This window comes from Manis javanica, chromosome 7, assembly GCF_040802235.1.
Source record: "Manis javanica isolate MJ-LG chromosome 7, MJ_LKY, whole genome shotgun sequence".
NCBI classification, from domain to species: Eukaryota; Metazoa; Chordata; class Mammalia; order Pholidota; family Manidae; genus Manis; species Manis javanica.
The window spans coordinates 96,320,010-96,346,625 of NC_133162.1; the positions used below are offsets into that span (position 1 = coordinate 96,320,010).

At 41.9% G+C, this 26,616-nt stretch overlaps 1 protein-coding gene across 5 annotated transcripts in view; it reads right to left on the bottom strand.

Moving 5' to 3' along the window:
• The window catches only part of CFAP221 (cilia and flagella associated protein 221), a 107,225-nt gene that overhangs the window by 31,696 nt on the left and 48,913 nt on the right, over window positions 1-26,616 (bottom strand). For all 5 annotated transcript variants that reach the window (XM_017653657.3, XM_017653643.3, XM_017653652.3 and 2 more), the window contains exons 8-12: window positions 7,150-7,309; window positions 4,508-4,628; window positions 4,313-4,424; window positions 4,008-4,116; window positions 1,419-1,506 (exon numbers count right to left, since the gene is read on the bottom strand). In XM_017653657.3, the coding sequence (XP_017509146.1) occupies window positions 1,419-1,506; window positions 4,008-4,116; window positions 4,313-4,424; window positions 4,508-4,628; window positions 7,150-7,309 (590 nt within the window). The remainder of the gene's footprint in view (window positions 1-1,418; window positions 1,507-4,007; window positions 4,117-4,312; window positions 4,425-4,507; window positions 4,629-7,149; window positions 7,310-26,616) is intronic.

Here is a 26,616-nt window from a genome sequence, read left to right on the forward strand (position 1 = left end):
AACACTTGATACTTCGTTTTTAAAATCACATGCAAAGAATCTGAACAATTCACTAAACTAAATTTAAATAATTTATGCCTAACTGCTAAGATTTACTAATGCAATGATTTTATATTCTTTTGTTTGTCTTACAAAAATTAAGACAAATTTATTCAAATATCTGGTTTGGACTCCAACCAGAAAGGAAGTCTAGGAAGAAAAATGTATTCTATATGAGAAATATATTCATATCTGAATATATACATGAGATATGCACATTTTTCCCAGTCCTTACTACCCAATGCACCCATTGTGTATAGCATTGAGTGTGGGAAATTCACAATCTCAAGCTTAAATATATGTGTAACTCCTGAACAGTGTCCCTTCAAAATTCCTATGTTGAAGTCCTAATCCTTAGTTACCTCAGAATGTATTTGGAGATAACAGTTTTTAAAGAGATAATAAAGTGGGTGGGTCCTAATCCAATGTGACTGGAGTCCTTCTAAGAAGGGGAAATTTGGACATAAAAGGAAGGCAATGAGAAGGCACAGGGTAAAAACGGTCATCTACAAGCTAGGAGGAAAGCAGATCCTTCCCTCAAGTCCTTCACAAGGAGCCAACCTAGCCCACACATGGATCTTGGACTTCCAGTCTCCAGAACAGACACAAAACATTTCTGTCGTGTATACCACCTAGTCTGTGGTGCTTTGTCATGGCAACCCTAGTACATTAAGGCCACATGTGATTATTCCACATATCCTATTAAGTCCGACCATCTGTGACACAAAACCCGAGCCAAGCCCTACTTCTGTTGTGTCCTGTGCTTCAGCCACTGCAGGCCGTCCCTGGTGTTCCCTAGACCAGTCCTGCACAGGACCATGTCTCTGCTGCTGTGGTGAGCCCAGGGCTGTTCTGCAGTTCCTTACCTAAACCCATAGGTGCTGCCTTGATGACTCAGATGTGGCTCCTTACCCTCAACCATTTTCCACATCTCTGTTCAGTTCCTTTGAGTGTCTCTGATTGGGAACTTTTTCTGGGTCAGGCTCTGGCAGGGCTCCCAGTCACTGTCTCTGGGTCTCTCGTACCTTCATGTCTGTACATCATGGGACAGGTGAGGCTCATACCCAGAAGTCCAGTGTGAATTTGAGGCATTCCCTCCCTCTGAATTGAATGCCTTTGTCCTCTTTGCTACTTCTCAAAATTATACCAAGACTTCCAGCAAGTTTTGTTTCTAGATGAGTTCTCTCTCCTCTCTGGCTTCAGAATCCCTACAATACTTGTGATATATATATAGCCAGTCTTGATTGGTTAATTAACTTGTCATCACCTCCTCCCCTCCCAACTTAACTAGAAGTTTTCTTTCTCCTGATATAGCATGCATACAGCAGGAATTCAAACATATTCTGTGAAATGAATGATATCAGAGCAGCAATTCTGACCTTGTATTTGGTGTTCATTCTTTGCCGATCTTCAGCAAGGTCTTTTCTAAATTTTAAAGACATATGACCTTTACCAAGGTGCACCTGCCTGGGGAGAAAAAAACCAACTTCCAGAACCCATCAGAATATCAGAGTCAACTTCAGGATGGAATGTCTTAGCTATAACCACATGTTGAAAAGGGATGCTGAGATACTGGAGTAGACATCATGGGGGAGAGAGGTTCAGCACAAAACCAAGATGAATAATGTGTTCTACAAAATGAAACTTGTCTTCTTGTGACAAGCTACAATATTTATGAATAAAACATCTGGATGCACACAGCATTGGGAAATGCAAATCAAAGCAAAATTCACACCCACTAGGATGGCAATGATAATGATGATGATGAGGAGGAAAATAAGAAAATAATAGGTAATGCCAAGGTTGTGGAGAAATTGGAAGCCTTGTATATTACTGATGGGAATGTAAAATGGTGCAGCCACTGTGAAAAACAGGTTGTCAGCATCTCAAAAGTTAAATATAGAATTACCACATGACCAAGCAATTTTATTCCTAGGGATACACCCAAGAGACCTGAAAAGATATGTTCACACAAAAACTTGCATATAAATGTTGACAACAGCATTATTCACAATGGCCAAAAGTGGAAGCCACCCAAATGTCCACCAACTGATGAATGGATAAACAAAATGTATTATGCCCATACAATGGACTATTATTTGGCCATAAAGAGGAATGAAGTGCTATTAGACACTATAACCTGGATGAACCTTGAAAATATGTTAAATGAAAGAAGCCAGTCAGAAAAGGCCATGTATTGTATGATTCCATTTTTATGAAACGTCCAGAATAGGCAAATCCATAGATATAGAAAGTAAAGTAGTGGTTTGCAAGGATTGGGGAGAGAGGGGGATGGGGAGTGACTGCTAATGGGTGTGGGGTTTCCTTCTGGAGTGATGCACATGTTCTGAAATTAAGTAGTGGTGATGGTTGCACAACACTGTGAATATACTAAAATCCTCTGCATTGTATAAATGGTTTAAAATGGTGAGTTTTATGTTTTGTGGATTTTACTACAGCTTAAAAAACCCTGATATGTAATGTATCATGGAACCTGGCACTTATTCAAAATAAATAGAAGCTATGGTTTTAAAAGTGGAGGAGTATCTGAAGAACTATTTTAGATTAAAGGAGACTAAAGAGACATGAAAACTAAGTAGAAATTGTATCATCTTTGCTTGGACCCTGGATTCTTCCTCTCCAAAAAGAGAAAACAAACCCAGGTATAACAAACGTTATTGGGCCATCTGGTTAGATTTACATGTAGGCTGATTATTATATTATTATATCAATGTTAAATTGCTGGGAAGTGATTATGGTCATGTTGGAGAATGTCCTTGTTCTTAGGAGCTATGTGCCAAAGCTTTGGAGTGAAGCCTGAAGATACCTGCAACTTCCTTTCAAATGATTCCAGAACACATGTGTGTGTGTGCGCGTGTGTGTGGAGAGCGTGAGGGGAGGGAGACATGGCACAGTATTAAAAATTGGTGAACCTACATCAAGTGTTTTGGGTGCTACTGGCAGGTTTAAAATCTTCCAACAAAAAATGCTGGGAGAAAACATTAAGTGAACAACACAGCATTCAAAACTGAATTTAGGATGTAACTTCAGTTTCTTCCAGGGAAGCATAGAAAGAAGGAAAAGCAGAAGTGTTAACAGTAATAGTTGCATTACAGTGAACTTTTTTCCTTCTGTACACCTCAAACAATATTTTTCAGGTTTTCTACAATGACCACATCCATTTTTTACAATAGAGAAAGAGTGTTTTTAAATATGATCTTCAGTTACTTGGCACAGTTGCCATTAAACCAAGGCCAGACCATGAATGCAGACTTTGCTGCCACAGCAGGTATATCCGTGCAGAATAGACGGCATCCCTACATGAGCAGGGGAGCAGGGTGTGGGACATGGAGGAGGACCTGCAACTCAGCCCGCCATCAGTCTGTCTGGGAAGTCTGGAGGCAGGGGCGTGGACAAGACAGACACTCAAAGACCCTTTCCAGGGGGCTGCTTTTTGGCTCAATTCAAGAGTTTCTCAAGTTTGCTTTAGCTAAGCATACACATGGACATGCCTGGTATGATCTGGTGAAGCATTGTGCACAGGGTTCCAAGGTAGGGTCTCTCAGCTGAATTTAAAAACCTCCAGCAGGAGCCTTTGCACCCTACCCTGCACTCCTGGGCCCCCTGAGGGTCCCTGAGGCATGTAGCCCAAGGCACAGGGGCTCATGGTGGGGAGGGAAGGGGTGCTCGCAGCAGTGGCCAGAAGGGAGCAACATCCTGGCTTCTCCCACAGGGCACTGAGCCTGACCACTGTCCACTTACCCTGTGGAAAGAGCATGATTTGGTCACACTCATTTACTCCCAACAGAAATTTCATTCTGCAATAGCAGGTCCAGTGGAGGAGAGAGAATAATCAAATTTTTCAAAGGGCATAAAAAGTTATTACATTTCATTGTGTCTCATTTATAAAAAGCCATTACTAAAAACACTGTACTGTCACTTGACAAAAATAATTGCTCAATATTTACCACTTAAGGTGATTTTCAACCTCTTCGTAAGTGTCCTGTCTGACTTTCTGTTCAAAGAGTGCTTCCTTCATCTGTCTTGTTTTTGAAATCTCATTGCCTTGGTCCAAAACTGAGGGCAGGAGCAAACAATGATTATGCCAGTAATCAAATCATGGTCATTTGCTAAGGGAAAGGCACATTTCTAATGGCAAAACATAACAGCAGGCTAACTGAATTTTGTTGTGGTTCATAAGTAGTAAATGTGACAAGCAGTACTTCTTTCATATTCTGCCCAGGGGCTGATTTATGGTAGATCAACTGGTTACCTTCTCTTAGTTCTTTAATCTTCAGTTTTCCTGGTTCTTGGTTTAAAACAGTTGCCACAGCAAATGGATTTGATAAATCTACTGGAAATCTCAAGTTCTGATATTCAATTTCCTGAGACCAAACCAGGAGGGAAAATTCATTATTTTGCTTCTCTATCATTCCTCCCACCGTGTTTGGCATAGTGGTCCCTTTACCTTAATCTTTGGATGCTCTGATTTGGCTGCTAGTCGGTGAAAACTTACACGTGTCATTGACTTTTCTGGAGGAATGTATACTTTCTTAGAAAGAGCATTTAATCTTTCAAATTCTTCTAATCTATTGTTTAAAACAGATATTAAATTAGTATACAATCCAACAACTCAAGGTTTCTTGAATTCTTTGTTTTGGTTTTTCTGATGATTCCATAATTTACAGACCATTAATGACTATATTTAAAGTGAAAATCAATCTGTGTGCTAAAATAGTGGTCTCCTGAAATAAACACAAGGTAAGCATGCCAGAGTAAATCCTGTATATCAAAATAGCTTATCAGTGGCTGTTTTCCTGACATCCCCAAAGAGCATAACAACTGAAAAAGATGACAGGCTGAAAAATGCTCCCATGGTCTAGCATCATTCATTTCTAGGCTGTTGGTTTTCAATAGCTAGATTTACTACATTAAAAAAAAAAATCTCACACTGACTTATCTTCCTAGTAAAAGAATGATTATGCCTACTGTTTTTAGTAAGATCTTTTAACAAGTAAATCAGACTAACATTTGAGATCTTTTCTGTCACCAAAAACTGCCTTTGGGCATATGTAGGTATAGATAGTGCTTGGTAACATGACTACAGAAGCTGACTGAGTTATTTATTACGAGATGTTGTAGAAGTATGTTATGCTCACAACTGCTCCCTATGAAGCATTTCTTAAAGGATACATGAACACTTGTTTTACAGGATTACATATGTCCTCGATACTACAGAAATGTGGTAAGAATATGCTAACGTTCATTCATACTGACAGTCAATATGTGCTGCCTGAACACCTGCTGAACAGGCCTCACTGCACAACATGGGTGACATGCTAGCAATCTCAAGTTGCACATCGCCTATGGAAGGGTGCCTGAAAGGTCCATGCATGGGAGGACCTGTCCTGTGGTGAGGCACACACTGACATGCTGTGATGTGCAGGGATGAGGCACTTGGTTAGGGAGTGAGCTGGGGCCCAGCATCCACATCTCAACAGAGTGTTCAGATCTGCTTTGAACAGGAGAAAACAAAAACAAGATTTTGAGGGTATTAAAAAACAGTCTCCTTAAGAAATCTGACTTAGTGTCGACGATGGAAATGAAGGGGCCCAAGAAAGTGTATAAACTAAAGAGCTACACACAGAGTTTGGTAGTGTCACATTTAGGACATGAGTAAATCCATCACACACCCTACCCGAAATGGAAAAACAGCCCAAGAAACTTTCAGAGAACACTGCAGCCAGGATAATTTCTTTCCTTCACGATTGAGCTTATATATTATAGTACTATTTACAGTCTGGGGACAGGCAGGTCTTGAGACATAGTCCTTGAGAACATCAAGAGTGCACTAAATAAAATATTAAACTATTTGGGAAACCAAACATAATAGTTTAGAAATAGTATACATCTGCATTTGCATGGTGCTTGCGCTATACAGTGTGTATTTAAGAACATGAATATTTAAGAAGGATCCAAAAGTAAAAATCCCACCCAAGTGATGTCTTTAAGAAAGTTATTTGTGTACTGCAGAACATGGCATGAGGTGGCAAACAGCATTTTGCTTAGTCAGTTTATCTGACACCAGAAAAATTAGCATTGTTTTTTCTTTATATCCAATGCCACTTGTTTATTGCCCAAGTAATTTTATTTCTACTTGAAGGATTTGGGTTCAGGAGGCCACACTAATATTCTATAGTTGATTTAGGCTTTAGAATTTTTAAGGAAAAAATCGTGATATAAATATTTAATAAATCATGGAGTTCATATTTTGATGTAAAGTTGTTACTCCACTTTTAATAGCCTAATGATGTTACTATGGGATGTGTGTCTATATGTGAAGGGAAGTGAAGGAAAACCAAGCTATTTCTTCATTTTCAACATATTTGTAAGAATTTCCAAGATTAGTATTTACATTGTGACAAATTTTCTACTTAACTTTTATAAAAATCATTTATATTAGAAAAAACCTAATCTTAACTAGATACATTGGGAAATAAAAATACAGGCTAACATTCAAATGGAAATAGAAGTTCAGAAAAAAATTTGGTGGAAACTTAAAACTTAGTCCCATTTTTCATCCACAACCTGACTTGAACAATGATTGTGCTTTAAAAAAACCTCCCTTGACACAGTTGCATTTCTGCCTTAGGTCAAAGTCACTTGTGGTACATGGCTTCTATGACAGCAGCTCCCCTGTTGGGGATATCTTCAGGGTATGGACCATTTCCCATGGGGCTTTGCAATGGACACTGGCCACAGCAGACATTCAATTAACTATAATGTAAAATTTTGAATAGGTAGTAATATATACATATGGTCAAAAATTCGAAAAGCACACCAGTAGTAATCAGTGATAGCAAATATCCCTCGAAAATCCCTTTTCTCAGTTATTTCTACCCCTCTTGGCAGAAACAACTACTGCTGCAAGCATAGAGATATTCTATGCATTATGCATGCTGTTATATTTTAAAGTGGATTTCATGAAAGTTCATTTTAAGTAAGTTTTTGATGGCATTCTGTTTCAAGAGAGAAAGAACAGCAGAAAGGAAGACTTGGGTTTAAAAAAACTTTTTAAGAATAAACAAAAACACTCTAAAGCAGCCATACTTTAAAGCCACGTTGGGATAACACGTTCCAGTAAAGACACATTCGTATGGCTGAGAGTTGAACTGTGAAATCCATAACTGCATTTTTATTTGTGCAATCCCATACTGAAAGGGTGTAAACTTAACAGTCACATTCATCTTCCCATTAGCTGGAATTATTCCTAGAGGATAAAATGAGAAAACATGTTACTTTCTCTTCTTGTGGAGTCCACTCAAAAAGACTGACACATACATGCAAATATGGTTGGCCTATAATAAGCACAGGTATTTCTATTATCTTCATTTGGTCTTTTCATTAAATACACATGAATCAACTTCCACATGTTTACACTGATCTCATTTACCAGTTACTACTTGAATCCTTTATATTTGATCATGTAAGTTATATAAATATATACATATCAGTCAGCATTACTGAATAAGAAATGAATTTCCAGAACTATAATCTTCAAGCTAATTATCAGATGTCAATGTTAATGCTGTAAGCAAGGAAAAGCTAGGAACACTTCTAAAAGTTTCTGTCCAAATAATTCAGGTCCTGATATTTTTGTGTAATATGATTTTCTCCTTTCAAATCTTCAGGATGGGCTACTGTTCTCTCCAAAGTCAAATATTCCACCATGTCTTTTTCCTCCCTTGTACCTCTGGTGCCAAAGGATTAGAATATAGGAGGTGTTCAAAAAACATGAAAAGAAAAATTAAAGGGAGAGAGGGAAGGCAGACGATCAGTGTACTAGGTGCGAAAATGGCAGATGTTTTCTCTGACTTCCACTGAATGCTCTCTGGCTTGCTTTCTAGATGATTCCTTATGCCCTTGTGCCTCTAGTCTTTTCACTGTCCCTGCAGAAGACTGACCACCTTCCCTCACAAATGCTTGGCATACTCTCCTTCCCATCTATCTCCTCCTTGGAGTCTTGTACCACTCTCTCTCTTGTTCTCTATGCTCAGCCACATGGACCTTTCACTCAGCCATCCAAGTGGTCACACAAGACTGAGCACTTACTGTGTGCCAGGCACTGTTTTAGGTGCTTGAGAAACAGGAATAAAAAAGACAAAGTCCAAGATCTCACAGAGTTTACACACTAGTTGGGGGTAGCAAATACAAGGAAATAAACAAATGAGCATAAAATACAAAGTCACGTCATGAATACCAACAAGACAAATAACACAGTGTATGGAGAGGCAAGTAAAATGTGGCGTGCTATTTGAGATTAGGGTGAATAGGAAGGTGAGGAGGTGTTCCAGCTGAGACCTGGAAGAAGAAAGGGGCCTTTGCTCTAATCCTCAGACACAGGGCTCTTGCTGTCTCAGTACTTGCTATTCCCTCAACCTAAAGAGCCTTTTCTCATATCTTTTTTTTTTCATCCTACTCTTTGACATTATCTCTTTATTGTCTGCCTGCACCTAGATTCAAATGTAAGTTTTACAAAAGCAGGTGCCTGCTCATTACTGTGTTCCCACCTTAATAAATGCTGGTTGAATGAGTGAATGAGCTCAAATTTCAAAGCCTATGTCAGCCTACATATTACATGAAACTCATGACTCTCCATCCAGAACAGCCTTTACTCTCCTAAACTTCCATCAGCCCTCACTAATCATGTGCTACCTGAACTATTACCTTTCAAAGTTTTTAAGTCTCCCAACTTGACTGCAAGCTCCTAAGGTGGACACCAGACACCAAAGCTCTTTTCTCTTCCACGGGCTCTAGTACAGTGCTTCAGAAATAGTTATTTGCCAATTTCCTGTGAATAGAAGTCAAAATCTCTAAATGACACCCACTAGTGACTGAAAAGCCCATTGCAGGGAAAAGTGAATCAACAGAAAAGCTCAGTTCCATTGGTCAACCTACATCCACTGGATAGAGACTTCATGATGTGCCGGAGTTCAATACATTGACCACACAGTCAAAAAATGCTGGCAATTCTTTGGGGGCTTGATACTGAACACATTCTATTGCTTCTACTCCATCTCATTGACTTTAAAAATAAGAAAAAGCTCTGGAACAAGGACTCATGTTTGCCTTGACGTGGCTGATTTATTTTTGAAGGCTCCCAGCTCAGACCGCATACATAAAGCACAACAGAGGTGCAGCCTGGCAACCGGAGCACACTGCTCTACCCATTAGCAGGGATGCCAATCAGCACAGTTATGCTGATGGAACTTGGTCTCAGCTGACTGTCAAATGTTAACAACTATAAAAGGTGTGCCAAGCAGTCACGATTTACTACGTAGCAAAAACCTAACGGCGGGAGACAGGAGAATAGGTTTCATGTTTTAAAAGTGAGAAGGGCATCCAAATCATTGTTACTTCATTTAAAAAGATCCAAGACATGATTTTGTGGTTTCAATCTAATTTCATCTGGGGCCAACATCAGATCACTACCCTTAACATAATCAGGGATAATGTTAAATCACAGGGCAGGGAAGGGCGTAAGGTCGGCAGAGAGGAGAGAAACTCTTAGATATAAACTACAGGCAGAAAGCCCTAGTTTATCAGTAAAATGAGTATCATGATGAAAATGTAATAGTGCTGGAAAATGGTATCTATAATGCTCAGTGAGGTTATCAGAAAATAGCACTCTATCTCTTGCCTTGATTACAATGATATAAAACATACATAAATATCAGCCATAAGAAAGAAACAAATTCTACCATTTGCAACAATATGGATGGAGCTAGAGGGTATTATGCTCAGTGAAATATCAGGCAGAGAAAGACAAATACCAAATGATTTCCCTCATTTGCGGAGTATAACAGTGAAGCAAAACTGAAGGAACAAAATAGCAGCAGACTCACAGACTCCAAGAAGGGACTAGTGGTTATCAAAGGGGAGGGGAGGGGAGGGCGGGTAAGGAGGAAGGGAGAAGGGGATTGTGGGGTATCATGATTGGTGCACATGGTGTGTGTGGGGTCACGGGGAAGACAGTGTAGCTCAGAGAAGTCAAGTAGGGACTCTGTAGCAGTGACTGCAATGGGGTATGGGGGGGGGACTTGATAATAAGGGTAAAGGTAATAACCGCATTGTTTTTCTTGTGAAACTGTCATAAGAGTGTATATCAATGATACCTTAATAAGAAAACATACATAAATATGGGCAGTTACTAAAAGGAGATAGAGAAATGAAAGTACATTATTTGTTAGTCAGTAAAGCCCAGGATGGGAATAAGTTTTAAAAATTTCTTCTTTCTTACATGTCCATACAGTGTTATTACAATATTGTTATAATTTTAAATAACTTTTTCTTAAAAAAATCTCAGAAAGTACAGCTCATTTTCCCTAAATTGCCACAAAGCCATTTAACCCACATGCTTTAAGTGCTAGTAAGTACTGGTCTTATTCTTCCAAGGTTTAAGGTTTTACTAGCTGTATGATTTTGGGTAAACTTCTTAATCTCTCTAAGATTCAGTAGGGAATTTAATAGTTACATAGTTGAAAAATTGTCCATGAACAAGTTGTTGACATTCACTAGATCACAAAAGGGAGGGCTTCAAGGTGATCCTTCCATCTGACTTGCCACCATGAACCACACACCACCCACTGGGACAACTGCAGGCCACCATCACTGTCCAGGAAAGTCCTTGGAGACCACACACACTTACATCCCTGTTGGGCCTTGCAGGAGCTCTGTTACTTGACCTGATGCTCAGTTTTCTCATCTGTAAAATGGGGCAAGGCTTCAAGGAGAAAATAATATACAGGGTCTGGGATAATGCATATGCGTGTCCTACAAATGTGTCCTCCCAACATTTATGCCAAATAAGACAAGTAATAATTTATTGTATATTAAATGAGCATTAAAGTATCAGGCTGAGGAAATCTTTCTTGAAGAAACTTCTACTTGAGTTCTTAAGAAGGAAGAGGCAGTTGTCTCATGATGCCAAGCCACTGGGATGTTTCCCAAACCACTAGATGCTTTCTTTTGCTCCACCAAAGTGCCAAATGCAGGCAAATCTGCACTCAAAGAAAAGGAAGACTGGTGCCTCAGAAAGGTTTACCTAAACTTTAGGCCTGATGACTTTCTTCGGACGGGTGAAATGGAAGCCCTGGTTCAATTCTAAACTTCCTGGGAAGACACAACTCCTCCTCAGCCACAGCAGATAAAGGCCCATGTGGTACAGAGACTGCTACTAATCCCCAGGACTTATTTGAATAATTCCCTTCTCCCGCCAGCCAGCCTTTGTGACTGGAACTAGAAATAAGAAACAGTAAGAAGTCTTTTGGAATCTTCCTTTTCCTCCCTGTCCATCAAATACCCCAAATGCAGACTGGCGAGCAGGATCAGAACAGCCTCGGGGCTTGGCCTGTGCGAATGGAAAGCTGAGGAGGAGCAGTCTGCCTAGAAGGATGCTGGGGAAGCAGCCAGGTCAGCAGTTCATTTTTTGTCAAGACTGTAACCTGCGGCCGGGAGCAATGAGCGCAGCACATGGGTATTGCGTTCCACTGTGCTAGGCACTGTGTCCAGCGCTGCAAAGACAGCTTCTGGGAGTTCAGAGTGACTGTACAGGAATGCCTACTGCTGGGCTCGGAGAGCTGCAGGGAGCACCCTGCATTGGCAGCACTCAGGCTGAAACCGGGAGCCGCCTCCTGAACCCAGCAGCCTTTCTGGTGCATCAGCAAGGCCTGTCCACTCCACCACCCACCCTTCACCATCCCCCCGACCAGCACCCATCCAGGCCAAGCTCAGCTTCCAGCCTATGGCGACAGTCTGCTTTCCCCTATGCTCCTCTGATCCACTTTCCCCACAGGAACCTAAACATAATGACGTCATGTGGCACCCCCACAGCTCCAGGCTTAGACTCCTCCAGTCAAAACAGAACACTGACTCCTACCCACTCAAGTCCCTGTCAGCCTCTCCTACCTGGTCTTGTGCCTTCCTCCCCTTGCTACACCTTCCAGATGGGCTGGGCTTCAGTACTTCCCTCAGTGTGGCTGTGCCAAGCCTGTTCCCACCTCATGGCCTCTGCATGATGGCTTCCTTGGCTTTAACCACGTCTGGCACCACTTTATCCACTGGGTGTAAGCTGACCCTACTTTCCCTCAGAAATGTATTCCCTGACCACCAGCTGAGAGCAGTCCCCGGCCACATCACTATGTTTTAACTGTCTTCACATTTCTACTCTGGGCAATGTCCTCAGTGTGTGCTTGTCTCTCCCCCACTGGAATGTCAGCCTCAACAGAGCAAAGAGGGTGCCTGTCTGGTCCCCGTGGTACCCAGAGACTGTTACAGTGCCTGACACACATGGGCAGGTGCTGAGTCCTTGGGTCCGGAATGAATGAGGGCTGAGTAATGTAGGACCCAAGGGAGGCTGCCAAGTGTGCAGAAATGAACCCAGCTGCAATTTTGGTGCAATATGGTGAAGGAAGCTGCTTTAACTTGAGGACAAAAACTGAGAGAGAAGAAAAATCTATTCAGCAAGGGAAATAACTACAACCCCAGAGCACAAGAAAGCAGCATGCTCACCAAATTCTGACCAGTAAGGCAGGGCAACATGCCAAGAGCCAGGAGGCAGCAGGCTTCCCCAAAAGGAAGAAAGACAGCTCTGAAAAACATACCCAACTATTATAGTGACAAAATGGGAGGTGTGGCTGGGCCCTGGAGAAGTGGGGATTATAACAAGAGGCCCTATGTCAACATCACAGAATCACAGGGCAGAGGAGCTGAAGTGCGGTCATGCCATTTCTACTGTCTTAGACCCAGGACCTACTTCAGAAGATGGCTGGAAGTGACATGGTGGGGAGAGAGGGAGCAAGTGGCCACAGAATGGCAGCACTCAGCACAGATGATTTGACTCGCTGATCTTCATGAGCCCAGGGTGGCAATGGGAGATATTCTCCCAAGATGCTCAAGTGCAGATGCCTGGAGTCCAATCCCCGCTTTGCCCATGGGCAACTTACCTAAACACTCCATGCCTCAGATTCATTTGTAAAGTGGGCATAGTAATAGAATCTACTCCTTCAAGCTGTTGGGAGTGTTTGAGGAGCTTTACATTCAGAGCAGTATCTGGCACTGCTAAGTGCTATGTAAGCAGTAGCTGTTAGCATTAGCATTATCCATTTTCCCACATGATTCTTCTGTTGGTAGCAGGCCCTATTCAAGGTTAAGTGAACTGCTGAGTAGAACCAACAACATACGTACTCTGCACAAAACCCACAAATTTAAAAATTAATACATTTTGAAGGAGGAAAGGAACATAGGCAAAAATCAGGTGAAGAATATGCATCAGAAGAGGATGTCACTGGGGCACAGCTGGTTCACCAGTTTTAAAGAAACTGTAGACAGCCTGATCTTGCCACAGAAAGTCACCAGATTCAAGGAGCAATATTAGAACACTAGAAAGAGAGGAGAGTTGGTGGAGCTTAGCACAAAAATGAAAAAAAGAAAAGGAACTGTTACTGAGGTAGATACTGCATCAAAAAGGAACCCCACATGAGTATAAGAACAAAAGAAAACTGAAGGAACAAAACAGCAGCAGAAGCACAGAACCCAAGAATGGACTAACAGTTATCAAAGGGAAAGGGACTGGGGAGGATGGGTGGGAAGGGAGGGATAAGGGTGGGAAAAAAAGAAAGGGGGCATTACGATTAACATGTATAGTTGGGGGGGGCACAGGGAGGGCTGTGCAACACAGAGAAAACAAGTAGTGATTTTACAGCATCTTACTATGTTGATGGACAGTGACTGTGAACAGGGATGTGAGGGGGACTTGGTGAAGGGGGGAGCCCAGTAAACATAATGTCCTTCATGTAATTGTAGATTAATGATACCAAAATAAAAATTAAAAAAAAAAAAGGAACCCCACATGCCCCACTCATGCACGTGCACATGCTGAAACACATGGGTAGAGACAGGCAGCAGGAGTGAGTAATCCACACAAAATTAAATTATTTTAAAGATGAAAGATACTGAAAGCAAAGGATAACCAACATATACACATAATCTATATCTGAGGAAGAGAACAAAGCAAACAGAAGATTAAAATATTCAGACTTAAAAATTGAAAAATTTCCTAAGACAATGAAGGTCATCTTTCTCCAGGTCAAATGACATGTCATGTTTCAGGAAAAAAATTACAGAGAGCAACACTAATACATACCCTGGCAAATTACTTCACATTAAGGTTGGAAAAAAAAATGATTCTATAGGCATCCAGAATTCATGCTGGATGGGGAAAGAGTCAAACCAGCCTCTGAATTCCTAGCAATGCAAAGCAGAGGGCAATCAAGCAATATCCACAAAGTTGGGAAATGAACCAAGTTGTAAACCAAGACTTTCATACCCAGTCAAGTTGCCCTTCAGGATGATAGGCAGCAGAGGCATTCTCAAACATGCGGGCACTCTTGGTGTACCTGGGAGCCTTTGGTTAACAAGCCAGCACAGGACAAAATCCAGACAGCCACAAAAAGAGCTGAATACAAACCTTAAGGATGAAGAAAGTATGGAACAAAGAATGGAAGTGAAACCCTGGTTGCATTTAAACAGAAACTAAGTAGCTGTGGCATTTATAGTTATAATAAATGCTATGTTATGCTAATATAAATGCTATAAATCCAAAAAACATAAAATAATTTGACAGACTTGGAGTTAAGTTGGGGAGGGGAGGAAGTACGCTGGTGCACCCCCATTCTTGCACAATCAGGATTCTGGCTCAAGTTGAAGCATGCAGTGGAAAAAGACAGTGGCTTTGATCTCTTAATGTTTTTATAATCTCTCTCTTTAATTTTAGCAGTAAATTTTAATAATGAATGTCACTGATATCAAGAAAGTTCATCGATTCCTTCAGCTTCACCTGTTTTTCTTCAATCAATATTGAGTAACTAAAATAGTATTTATGTATTACATGATACCATTTTTCTAATATTTTTATCTGTCTCTGTATGGTTGTATTTACTAGCCTCCCTTCCCTTCTTCTCCTTGTATATAAGCATAGAAAGGTGTCTGCAATCATGTTCAACAGATGTTAATGATGGTTATTTATGGAGTGGTGAGATTCTGGGAAACATTTTTCTACTTAGATTTTGTACTTTTTTTGCAGTGTTTTGAATTTTTATAACACTATTTTTATAAAGGCACTTCTTAAGGTAACATTTATGTATTTAACCCACTATTTCCCACACTTACACTCAGAGCTGTCCTTTTCCTTCTGCCCCATTGATGCTGTTGCCTGCTTTTGGCATAGTTCCTGCCCCAGACCAGCCCTATGGGACCCACAGAAGGGCCTGCTCTCCTGTAATTAAAGCCAGCATTCTCTTCCAGTCTCCTGGAAGACAGGCTTCCCAGCAGGATAAAGAGCTGGGCCAAGCCATCCCTGACCTCTCCCTGGGCCTCCCTAGAACTGGCACTTCTTGGTGGGCAGTAGAGGTACAGAGTTTGGTCAAGGTACAGGCATTGTTCTCTGGGTGAAGTTCACTGAACACTGCTGGGATCAACTGAGCTCAAGCCAGCCCAGGGTGACATGCCACCAAATGGCCATCTTGAACAGGAGATGCCCAGGGCCCCCAAAGGCAAGAACAATATACAAGACCTGGTTGACAGCTTTATTAATTTCTCTAACTTCTCTCTTACAAAATTTTCCTGAACTCTTATTAGCCTGTGATACAGTTCTATTTGAATCATTCTCCTATTTCAAGGCTTGCTGGTGCCATTACTTTTCCAGCCTGGAGTGGTAGTTGAGAGCTTGGGTTGGGAGTTAAACCCTGCTGCCATGTGTGAGTCACTGGGTCTCCCTGAGCCTCACTGTTCTCAGCTATATAAAGGTGATGATAATAGATCTCCCCTTATATCATGTGATGTGCGCACAGTGTCTGGCATGTGGTTCACAATCACGAAATGGGAGTGACTATCAACTTTATGCCAGTCTCACTGTGTACAAACCCTGCCACCCACCGAGGATATACTGAGTGCCGAGTAAAATGCAGCACCACTACCCACGTGACAGAGCTGTGTCAGGGCCTGTGCATGAAGAGTTGCCACCTACCTGTCTAGCTTTTCCTGCTTTCTTCAGTATGCTACTATAAATCAATTACCTACATCCTTAAATAAGGGACATAGGGAACTCATTTACATTTGATATATTAACTGTCCCAAATGAGTTTTCACTTCCTCACCATAGATTTGGTGCACTAGAAAGTCAAAAAGTCGTTCATCTCTTGAGTTTACTTTTCATGAGCATTCTTTTCCAACTCCGTATATGGCCCCTGGCTGTTCTCCATTTGCTGAACTGGAAGGTTATCAGAAGTGTTTTGCTGGCCTATCTCACCTCATTTCCACCACCTGCCAAAGATGTACCTGTGTGTCTCCATTCTTCTATGTAGCTATATAATTGGCATATATTTTTTGGTATGAGGCTATTCTTGATGGTCCTAACCAACAATAAGAAACATTTCATAGGGGACTCCTTTGTGAACTAGGGATCCAAAGGTCTTCCCATCCCCATGACAATCCTAACCTGTCCCCTGGACAGTTTGTGCTGGGGTTTGGGGCTCTTCTGTCCCACCTATCTGCAGGTGTACAGTGAGGCTGGGAGAAGCAGGGGCAACCTTCCCTATTCATATTCCTGCCGAGAAGGAATGGTTTTGCCCATGGACTCCCAAAGGTTTCTGGGCCCTGCAGGTGAGGATTTTTGTTACATGGTAAAATACCTTGGCCTGGGGTCAAGGGGCCTTAGAAGGGAAAAAAAAAGGCAAAAAGTGGTTAATGCTCACTTTCTTTTGAAACCTAAATGGGTAAATGCTCAGGTTTGGGCAGCACCATGGCAGGAGTTATGAATGAATCCAACTGAGATGATAGGATTAGAGTAGGAGTCAAGTCTAGGTAGTCTATGCAGAGTACAAAGTGTTCAGAGGTGTGCTGGGCTTTGACAGGTAGGGTGCAATGTTCATGGCATCCTAATGCTCATTCCAAGGGAAAGGGAATTTGTTCTTTGCCAGGATGTGCTGCCTGCTGAGATGGTGGCCCTAGGCCTATGGATAATGCATACAAACCAAAAAGTGGTCTGAGGCCAAACCAAGGGCAGAAGCTCTGGGATTACTCCCAAATCAATATAAAGTTATAGGAAATTTGCCTTTTGGAAGAAAATGTAAAATATGAAATTATTTGTAAATGGCTGATATGTTCCTCATAATTAAAATAATGAAAGTATTAAAACTTTATACAAGAACTCTGGGCAACAGCCCCCAGGAACTCTTGCTAAACTAGCTATTTTATGCTACATTTTTTACTATTTACATGAATTGCACGCAACCTTCTTGAGTATAACTGACACCAAGCCAATGTCCAGGATCTCAAAGTGGTCAAAAGCAAGCAAGTTCAACATTTTTTTATGGCATTTGGGTCTCCAACACTAATAAGATCTTGGTCAAAATAATGTATTGATGGCTCTTCCAAAATCATCAACAGAGTGTTCTTGATGTTTTAATTGTATATGGCTTCCTGTCAGCAGCATAAGGAAAGTTACAAAATCCTTCACTTCTTTTTCCCTAATCTCAGAAATAATCTTGGCCCCATCAGCATATCTGGCTTCAGACAGCTACAGTGCACACAGGTATCTTAAGAATGCCCAGTGGGCAGAATTTACCCCAAGAATGCAGCACTCCAGTTTGAAAAAGACAGATGCACCCCTATGTTTATCACTGCACTATTTACAATAGCTAAGATATGGAAGCAACCTAAATGTCCATCAGTAGATGAATGGATAAAGAAGATGTGGTACATATACACAATGGAATATTACTCAGCCATAAGAAAAAAACAGATCCTATCATTCACAACAACATGGACGGAGCTAGAGGGTATTATGCTCAGTGAAATAAGCCAGGCGGAGAAAGACAAGTACCAAATGATTTCACTCATATGTGGAGTATAAGAACAAAAGAAAACTGAAGGAACAAAACAGCAGCAGAAGCACAGAACCCAAAAATGGACTAATAGTTACCAAAGGGAAAGGGACTGGGGAGGATGGGTGGGAAGGGAGGGATAAGGGTGGGAAAAAAAGAAAGGGGGCCTTATGATTAGCATGTATAGTGTGTGTGGGGGGGCACAGGGAGGGCTGTGCAACACAGAGAAGACAAGTAGTGATTTTACAGCATCTTACTATGTTGATGGACAGTGACTGTGAATGGGGATGTGAGGGGGACTTGGTGAAGGGGGGAGCCTAGTAAACATAATGTCCTTCATCTAATTGTAGATTAATGATACCAAAATAAAATTAAAAAAAAAAAAAAAAGAATGCCTAGTGGGCAAATGACCAGGTGAGTTAACATTGAGGGCATTATGTCAGGTTCATATCTTGAATGAAATTCATACCTTGTAAATGGAGTTAGCTTTATTCAAATTTTTTCATTTGGCAAGCCTGAGCACAAAATGTCTGGTAGGCATGGATAAATGATGCTTGTAGTTCCTGGGAAAGAAGTTACTTTATACATTATGGACTATGGATGTGTTCACAAGGTTTTAGACAATCAGTTATCAAAGATGTGTCCAAAATAGTATCCACAAATATACATGCTAACAGTAAAATTAACCTATGGTTTTTAGCCTACCTGGAACTAATTTGTAAAGTGGAGGCAATGACTTTGGCCAAAAGTCCAACTGTGTCCAACTGTAAGGCCTATGAGTCAAGTCCGATGCCTGCAAGCCTGGAAAGCCCAAAGCCTGTCTGGGCTCCATGCTGCTTGAACTGCATTCACTGTTCAGGAAGCTAAGGTTTTTTACTGCAAGTGATTAAAAGTTGCCAGTAAATTCCATAGCTTCAAAGTGTAACAGATACACTGATACATGAATGAAGTGGGAAAACAAGGCAAGAAAATGCATGAGACCAGGGGACCAAGGGATGGACTAAGCCTCATAAAATAGCTATGAGGAGGCCAGTTTGTAAAGCCACATCAGCAACATCACCCACGTAAGGTGCATCATTTAAAATTGCAAAGGAAGAATTCTCAAAGTTCAAGTGCCCTGGCTTGTCTCTTTTGTTCCTTCATTTGTTCGTTCATTCATTCACTAATGTCTCTCTTGAACCCTACTCTCCTGATCTTCCTATTCTGATCTCTATCCTGGACCCACTTCTCCTTGCTGTACTTTGCATGCTGTGTGCTCTGGGCTAAGTCTTCAGCCCACTTCCCTTTTTGAAACACCTTTATTCCTGGGGTGACCTCCTACCCCTTCCCACAGCTGTACATTCCATTAATACCTAGGTGGTGCCTAAATGTATGTCCCTTGCTCTCATTTCTCTCTTGACCCCAAACTGGTATATTCAATTTCATTTTACTTAAAGGAGGGATTTAAAAGACAAACAACAGACAAAGAACTGGACAATGATAAAACCTATGAGATGGATCAGACAAATTGCTTGAGGATAACCCATTTGTCTTTATTATGAGGCTGTGCAATTCATAATCTGTATGCTCAGGCAAAGGCCTGCATAATTTATCATTTTTAAAAGTGTTTCACATACAGTTGTCATTCATTTGTCCTCCTCTTTGTGTTTGCTTACGTCCATAGTCCTCAGGTTTTGAATAGATTGTGTTTCAAAACCCTTTTGGTAAATTTATATGCTGTGTCATGGAAAATAGTTCTTTAGAGAAGTATGGCTTTGATAAGAATTGCTAGCTCTCTTCTAAATTCTCCCTTCTTTTTCCTTGCTGCTGACACCAGTTTAGTTCAGGCTCTGAGACCTACATTACTTCATTCCCAACACAATGATTTCCTGCTTTGCTGTCTGTATACCCCTCAATCATGTTAGAAAAAGCATAAAACCTAAATGTGATTTATTCCCACCAGGAGGTTTAAACATTTTAACAGTAAGGTATTAACAAAGGGCCACCTGGTGGAAAATATGCCAGGAAGCTGCTCCGACTCAGAGGGGAGGTTGAGGCAGGGGGAATTGGTAAGGGCCTGGCTATACCAACAATGAAATTAAGACAAATGTAAGAGAAGGCCCAGTGTGGATATAATTGGCTTAGGCAATGTCCGGGAAAGAATGTGAACCCTGTAGTACTCTGCCAGTAAGGAACCAGGGGAGGGACTCGTGTACTAGGGAATAAATTACTTGGCGCCAACGGCCCCAGGTGTGCCTGCTCACTAGACACCCGATCTTGCAAGACCACCATTAAAGCCTCGCTCAGCTGTTCTCTTTGTCTCCATGTCCACTTACTGAATTTGGACGAGTGAGTGTGTTTCCCACAATTTGGGGGCTCATCCGGGATACTCTTGCCTGTGTGAGGTGGGGGCCCAAGCAGAGTGGGAAGATGCATCCTGCCCGGCTTTCGGCGGCCTGCTCTGTCTGGGCATTTCACCTTTGCCCGGAAGCCGAGAGAAGACCCGAGACTGTTGTGAGGAGACAGCGTGACCAACACAGGGGAGAAAATGCAGGCACCGCGGCAACCAGGCAACCTCGTGCACAAGCCAAGGTAGGAAAACTGGGGTATAAGTATTGCCTTGGTGGTTGGGCATTTTTTGGAGGTCGAGTGTGTGTGACTGCAATGTGTCATAGATATGAAGCGAGTGTGGAGTCTCGATCCGCGGTTTTGTCCCCCCGCGAGGGAAATGGCTGGGGGTGTATGCAAGAAACCTCCATTATGGGGGATTGAGTACACAGGGAACTCAGACACAGGAACCTCTTGAAAGACGGGAAATAAAAGTTCTAGGCCTAGGGAAGCAGGGAAAGGGAGCCAGAGGAGCTCCCTTGGAATTCCTCCAGATAGCCTGCTGCGGTGAAGGTTACGGTACTGGGGGGACGCCTCCTGTACCAGGGTTAAGGACAAACAGAAGATAATCAAATTTTACTATTTTGTCTGGATTAAAGTTGGATCAGATGAAAACTGGCTTTGCCAGGTTTGTTATTTTTGGGAGTAATAAAGCCTCCAGTTCACCTAAGGAAAGGGACTAAGTGCTCTGTTGGTTACCAAGGGTGCTTCCCACATTTCCCCTCATCACCAGAGAAGGGAAAACTAAGGAGGAGTAACTACAAGAGACTTCCCAGGATAAGTCTGGGTGTTGGGGGAGTGTTTTGTGTTTTCCTCAGTCCTTGTCCCTGCCACAGCAGAGAGTTGAGGGGCGGGGACATGGCGGTGAGGCGTAGTGAAAGTTTTGTTTGGAGTTACTTAGAGAGAGAGAAAGTGCAGGCTGCCTCAGAAGTGAGGGGTGCCCTGGGAGGTGGGAGGTTGGAGAAAGTTTGAAGTTAAAAGGTTGTGCACTTTGAGGGTGCGGGTGGCCTCGGAGAAAGGAGCGCCCCAGGGGTTGGGAATTCCCCTTTTTAAGGATTCTTTAGGAGGGTGGCCGGGGGGCTGGGGGTGTAGACTTGTTAGGTGGTCTCAAGTATCTTTGATGAGACACTAAATTTCTTATCATTCCTCTAGGTAATTCTGCAAAATTAGCTTAACACAAGAAATTTACTGCTTTAGCCCCATCCCAGGACAGCAGCTTCCTGGTTTGGGAGCATATCAGGACTGGCTGCCCTTCCTCCAATGGGGGCCGAGTTACTTGATAATGAGCAAGTTGAGAGTCTTGCTTCTTGACTTCCTGGGAATTAAAATGTAGTCTTTGGGATGGACTCCTTCCTGCCTTTTGCTATGTTGTTTACCCCTGGGCCTGCATGTTGAATTGATTGCCTGGGTTGCAGACTCAACTGGGGCCAGAGGGAGAAAAAAAAAACAGTTAAAGTTAAAAAAAAAAAAACAATACTGGGCCTGTGTGATTAACATAATAAAGACATAGGCTATGCTGAGGTACCCTCCTTTATCTGGGGAATATTCAAACATTCCAGGCCAAGTTGCTCCTGTCTTTTTGAGCTTTAATTAATTAACTCTGGGTCTTTTTAGAGGATTTTCCTGGCCTTTTTCTCTTTCCACCCTGCTTATATCTATTTAACATTGGGACCCGCTTTCTTGTCTCCTTCTCCCTTATGATCCTCAGGCTAGGACTTGAGGGGAACAAAGTCTCCTACAACGCCATATTCTAACCTTAGAACGGAATCAGAACAATGTAAGAAGGACTTAGAGAGTTTCCTCCCTTCCTTCTGGGGAGTCCACCAGAAACCCCAAGATGTTTCCATTGAGAGAGGTCCCACTAGGACAAGGGGAAATTGGGTAAGCAATGCTAGAAGATCCCCTTGGCCTACTAGGATCAATTCCTGGGACCAACTAGATCAATTCCTGGGACCTAATAAATATACTTAGATTAGGCTGATGTCCATCACAAATATCCTATTCCCTGGTGGTGAGAGGAGGATGATCAGGAGAGCTGCTGTGTCCATTTGGGAACCAGAACACCCAGCGGGCCAGGGTCTCCAGCCAGTGTAACAAAAGTTCCCAAATGTAGATCCTAGATGGGATAATAATAATCTAGGGGATAGAACTAAAATGCAGGATCTTCAAGGGCTAATTATAAAGGGAATTAGGGAGTCAACCCCAAGATCTCAAAATGTTACTAAGGCACTTGAAGTCCCACAGGAAAAGAAAGAGACCCCAACCGTATTTTCACAGAGACTCAGGGACCAGATGAGAAAGTATTCAGGACTTGACCCAGAAGCTCAGGTAGGACAGTCTTTTGAAAGTCAATTTTGTAACCAAAAGTTGGCCAGATATTGCTAAGAAATTACAGAATTTAGATAGGTGGAATGAGAAACCTATAGAGGAATTACTGAGAGAAGCTCAAAAAGTGTTTGTTAAAAGAAAGGCTAGAAGCATGTATTTCAAATTGTAGAGGGAGAGCCAGACCCTCTCCAATGGACCCCAGGGGAACTACAAATTCTAGAGGAATTGAAAGCAATCCTTAGTCACTGCCCCAGTCCTGGCACTCTCATCTTTAGAGAAGCCATTTCATTAGTTTGTTACTGTTGAACAAGGTTCCGCTGTAGGGGTTTTGACCCAAGCCTGGGGAGGAAAGAAACAACCAGTGGCCTTTATGTCTAAACTACTGGACCCTGTCTCTCAAGGATGGACTGAATGCGTTCAGGCCATCTCAGCCATGGCCTTACTGGTAGAAGAGAGCAGGAAATTAACTTTTGGAGGAATCCTCACAGTCAGTACTACTTAGCAGGTTCGAGTCATACTCAATCAGTGGGGCTGGGCGCTGGCTAATAGATTCTCAAATTTTAAAATATGAAGCAATTTTACTTGAAAAAGATGACCTGATCTTAACCACAGACACCTGTCTCAATTTGACCAGCTTCCTATGTGCAGGGGAGACTGAAGGCCAATCAGAATTGAGCCATAGTTACATAGACCTCATAGAATATCAGACTCGGAGTAGTCCATACATTTGAAAAAATCTGGACAGAAAGAGGACTCATAAACAGTAAAGGAATTTATTCATGGGGAATTAATCAAGGAGATTCTGGAAAATCTTTTACTTCCAGCTGAAATATCTATAATGCATGTGAATGATCACCAGAAAGGAAATTCTTATGAAGCAACAGGTAATAGAATTGCTGACACAGCCTTAAAGAGGCTGCATCTGAAGATAAAATTAGACTTTTAAATCTCATTCCTAATATCCCTAAAATTTCTTTATCCCAAAATTTTCTAAAAAAAAAAAAAAGGAAATTAAGAAGCTACAGGAGGTGGGGGCATCTCAAAATGAGAGAGGGTGCTGGACCTTACCATTTACCAGATGGGAGAGAAATGATCAGCTGACCTATTATGAGAGAGCTGATGAATATGTTACATAGAGGGAGCCACTGGGGTCCCCAGGCAATGTGTGATGATTTGCTAAAGGTTTATGAGTGTGCTAGTATTACACCATTGCTAAACGGGTTTGTGGGAGCTGCATAACATGCCAAAGAATTAAGAAGTGTATGAAGAAGCCAGTACCTGGAGGAAGACACCCCAGGAATAAGACCATTCCAAAGCATCCAAATTGACTTTACTTGAGATGCCAAAAGTAGGAAAGCTTAAATATTTATTAGTAATTGTTGACCATTTCACTGGATGGGTGGAGGCCCACCCATTAACAACTGCAACAGCAGAATCAGTGATAAAGATACTTTTAGAGCGAGTAATTCCTAGGTTTAGGTTAATAGAAAATGTTGATTCAGATAATGGGGGGTCATTTTACTTCAAAAGTACTACAGAGAATAATGATGGCATTCCAGGTTCAGTGGAATTTCCATACTCCTTGGCATCCACCATCCTCTGGAAAGGTAGAAAGAATGAATCAGGCTCTTAAGAAGCATTTAACAAAATTAATACTAGACACCAAGTTGCCTTGGACTAAATGTCTTCCTATTGCACTCCTAAGGATTAGAACTGCTCCCCAAAAGGATTTAGGACTTTCTCCTTATGAATTATTATATGGGCTACCATATCTGGGAAGGGCAACAGCCTTGCCCACTATGGAAACAAAAAATCAATTTCAAAGGGAATATTTGCTGGCCGTGTCTTCTACCTTATCTTCTCTCAGGCTGAAAGGACTCCTCGCCCAGACTCCCCCACTTGAGTCCTTCGCTCACTGCTTCCAGCCTAGAGACCTGGTGTTAGTAAAATCCTGGAAAGAAGATCAACTCCAGCCCAGCTGGGAAGGCCCCTACCAAGTGCTCCTGACCACAGAGACTGCACTGAGGATGGCTGAAAAGGGTTGGACTAATTACAGCAGAGTTAAAAAACTGACTGAGGGACCTGGGAACAAAACAGAATTGGCAGGTGTCCCAGGTGGCTAACCAACTCTTAAGGCTAAAACTAAAGAGGACCTAAAAATGTTAACTTTTATCCTTCTAACTCTGTATTTCACAGACAACTCGCAGGGAGCCCTAGAATGGGAAGGAACTCCTGGTTATTCTGTCAAACTGGTAATCAATATTACTAAAACATTAAGCCCCCAAACCATTAGGTTTGATGCTTGTCAGGTTCTCTCTTGTGGTGACCTAAATGACCAAAGACAGCTTTCTGGAGACAATTTATCTCTGTCCTGAATGGACGAATGTTAATGGAATATAAAGGCAAATGGGCCCCCATGTCCAGGGTGGAGCAATGTTTAGTGGACTACCCAGTTTCAAGGATGGACGGCCCATCCTTTAAAAGATGCATCAGGGAAACCTTTAAAAGGAAAGCTCCACTTAGCTAAGGGTATTCCTCCTGATAATTGCGAGGACAGACAGTGTAACTCCCTCTTATTAACTATATACATAATCCTCAAGACTTAGACTCAGACCCTGTAATTGCTCCTCATGTTTATGGACTTCGTGCAGATGTTACTGGAGTAGATCCCGTGGGAAGGTTTGGTCTTAATTTAATTGAAGACAAGACTTCACCCACAGTGACCACTCCCAATCCTGAGGGAGATAATGAGCCAGAGCTTCCCTGTAATGACCCTGAACTAGTTACTGGAACAGAAGTAAAGGATCTGTAACAGACTCTTGAAATCAAGACAGGTTATGGAGACACCAATACCTGGGTAAAATGGGTCAAATATTTTTCAAAAAAAAAAATTACTAGCTCTGAACAAAAGTAATTGTTATGCATGTGCTCCTGGAAGACCATAGGCACAGGTGATCCTGTTCTCTCTCGGCTGGGACACAGACCCCACTGGGGTGAACTGCATGTTGGCCCTATGTCAGGACAAGGATGCTTGGGGAAATGAGACTTGCAGAAAGCTTGTCTCTACTTTTTCCTGCACTAAAGAAGTCAGACCCGAGGGCAATCCCTACTTTTTCCTAGAGAAAAATGAATCACTCTTCATGCCTCTCTATGCAAGAGGAAGGTTTCAAAATTCCAGTGGGGAACTTACTGACTTGTGTCCATGTCCTAAATGTCTGTAAAGAGGGCAATTTCTCGGAATTACACATCCCCTGAGCTGATGTTCAGTGGTACTGTGGAAAGAGAAACCTGTGCAACTCATTGCCATCCAGCTGGACTGAGACTTGTGCTTTAGTCCAATTGGCTATTCCATTTACCCTGGCATTTCTCTCCACACCCATTGAAAAATAAATTTTTCATAGAAATCGTATATCATTACAAGGATCCTTTGATTTGAATGTATACATTGGCTCAATAGGAGTCCCTAATGAATTTAAAGCTAGAAACCAAATAGTTGTAGGATTTAAATCAACACTATTTTGGTGGTCCACCATCAACAAAGGTTTATTATTAACTATGCCAGGCATGCTCTTCAAGGAGTAGCTAGCCAATTAGTCACTACCAGCAAGATGACCTGGGAAAATAGGGTAGCATTAGATGTGATGTTAGCAGAAAAAAAAGGAGGAATCTGTGTTATGTTGAGAGGAAAATGTACTTTTATCCCAAATAATACACCCTCTGGTGGGTACTATTACTAAAGCCCTATAAGGACTCACCCACCACTTCAGCTAATGAATTAGCTGCAAACTCTGGCATCAATGACCCTTTTACAAACTGGTTACAATGGTGGTTTGGAAAATGGAAAGGTATGGTTGCCTCTGTTTCAACATCCCTTGTTATAGTTGCAGGAGTTGTAACTGCTGTAGGATGCTGGGTAATCCCTTGTGTGAGAGGCCTGACT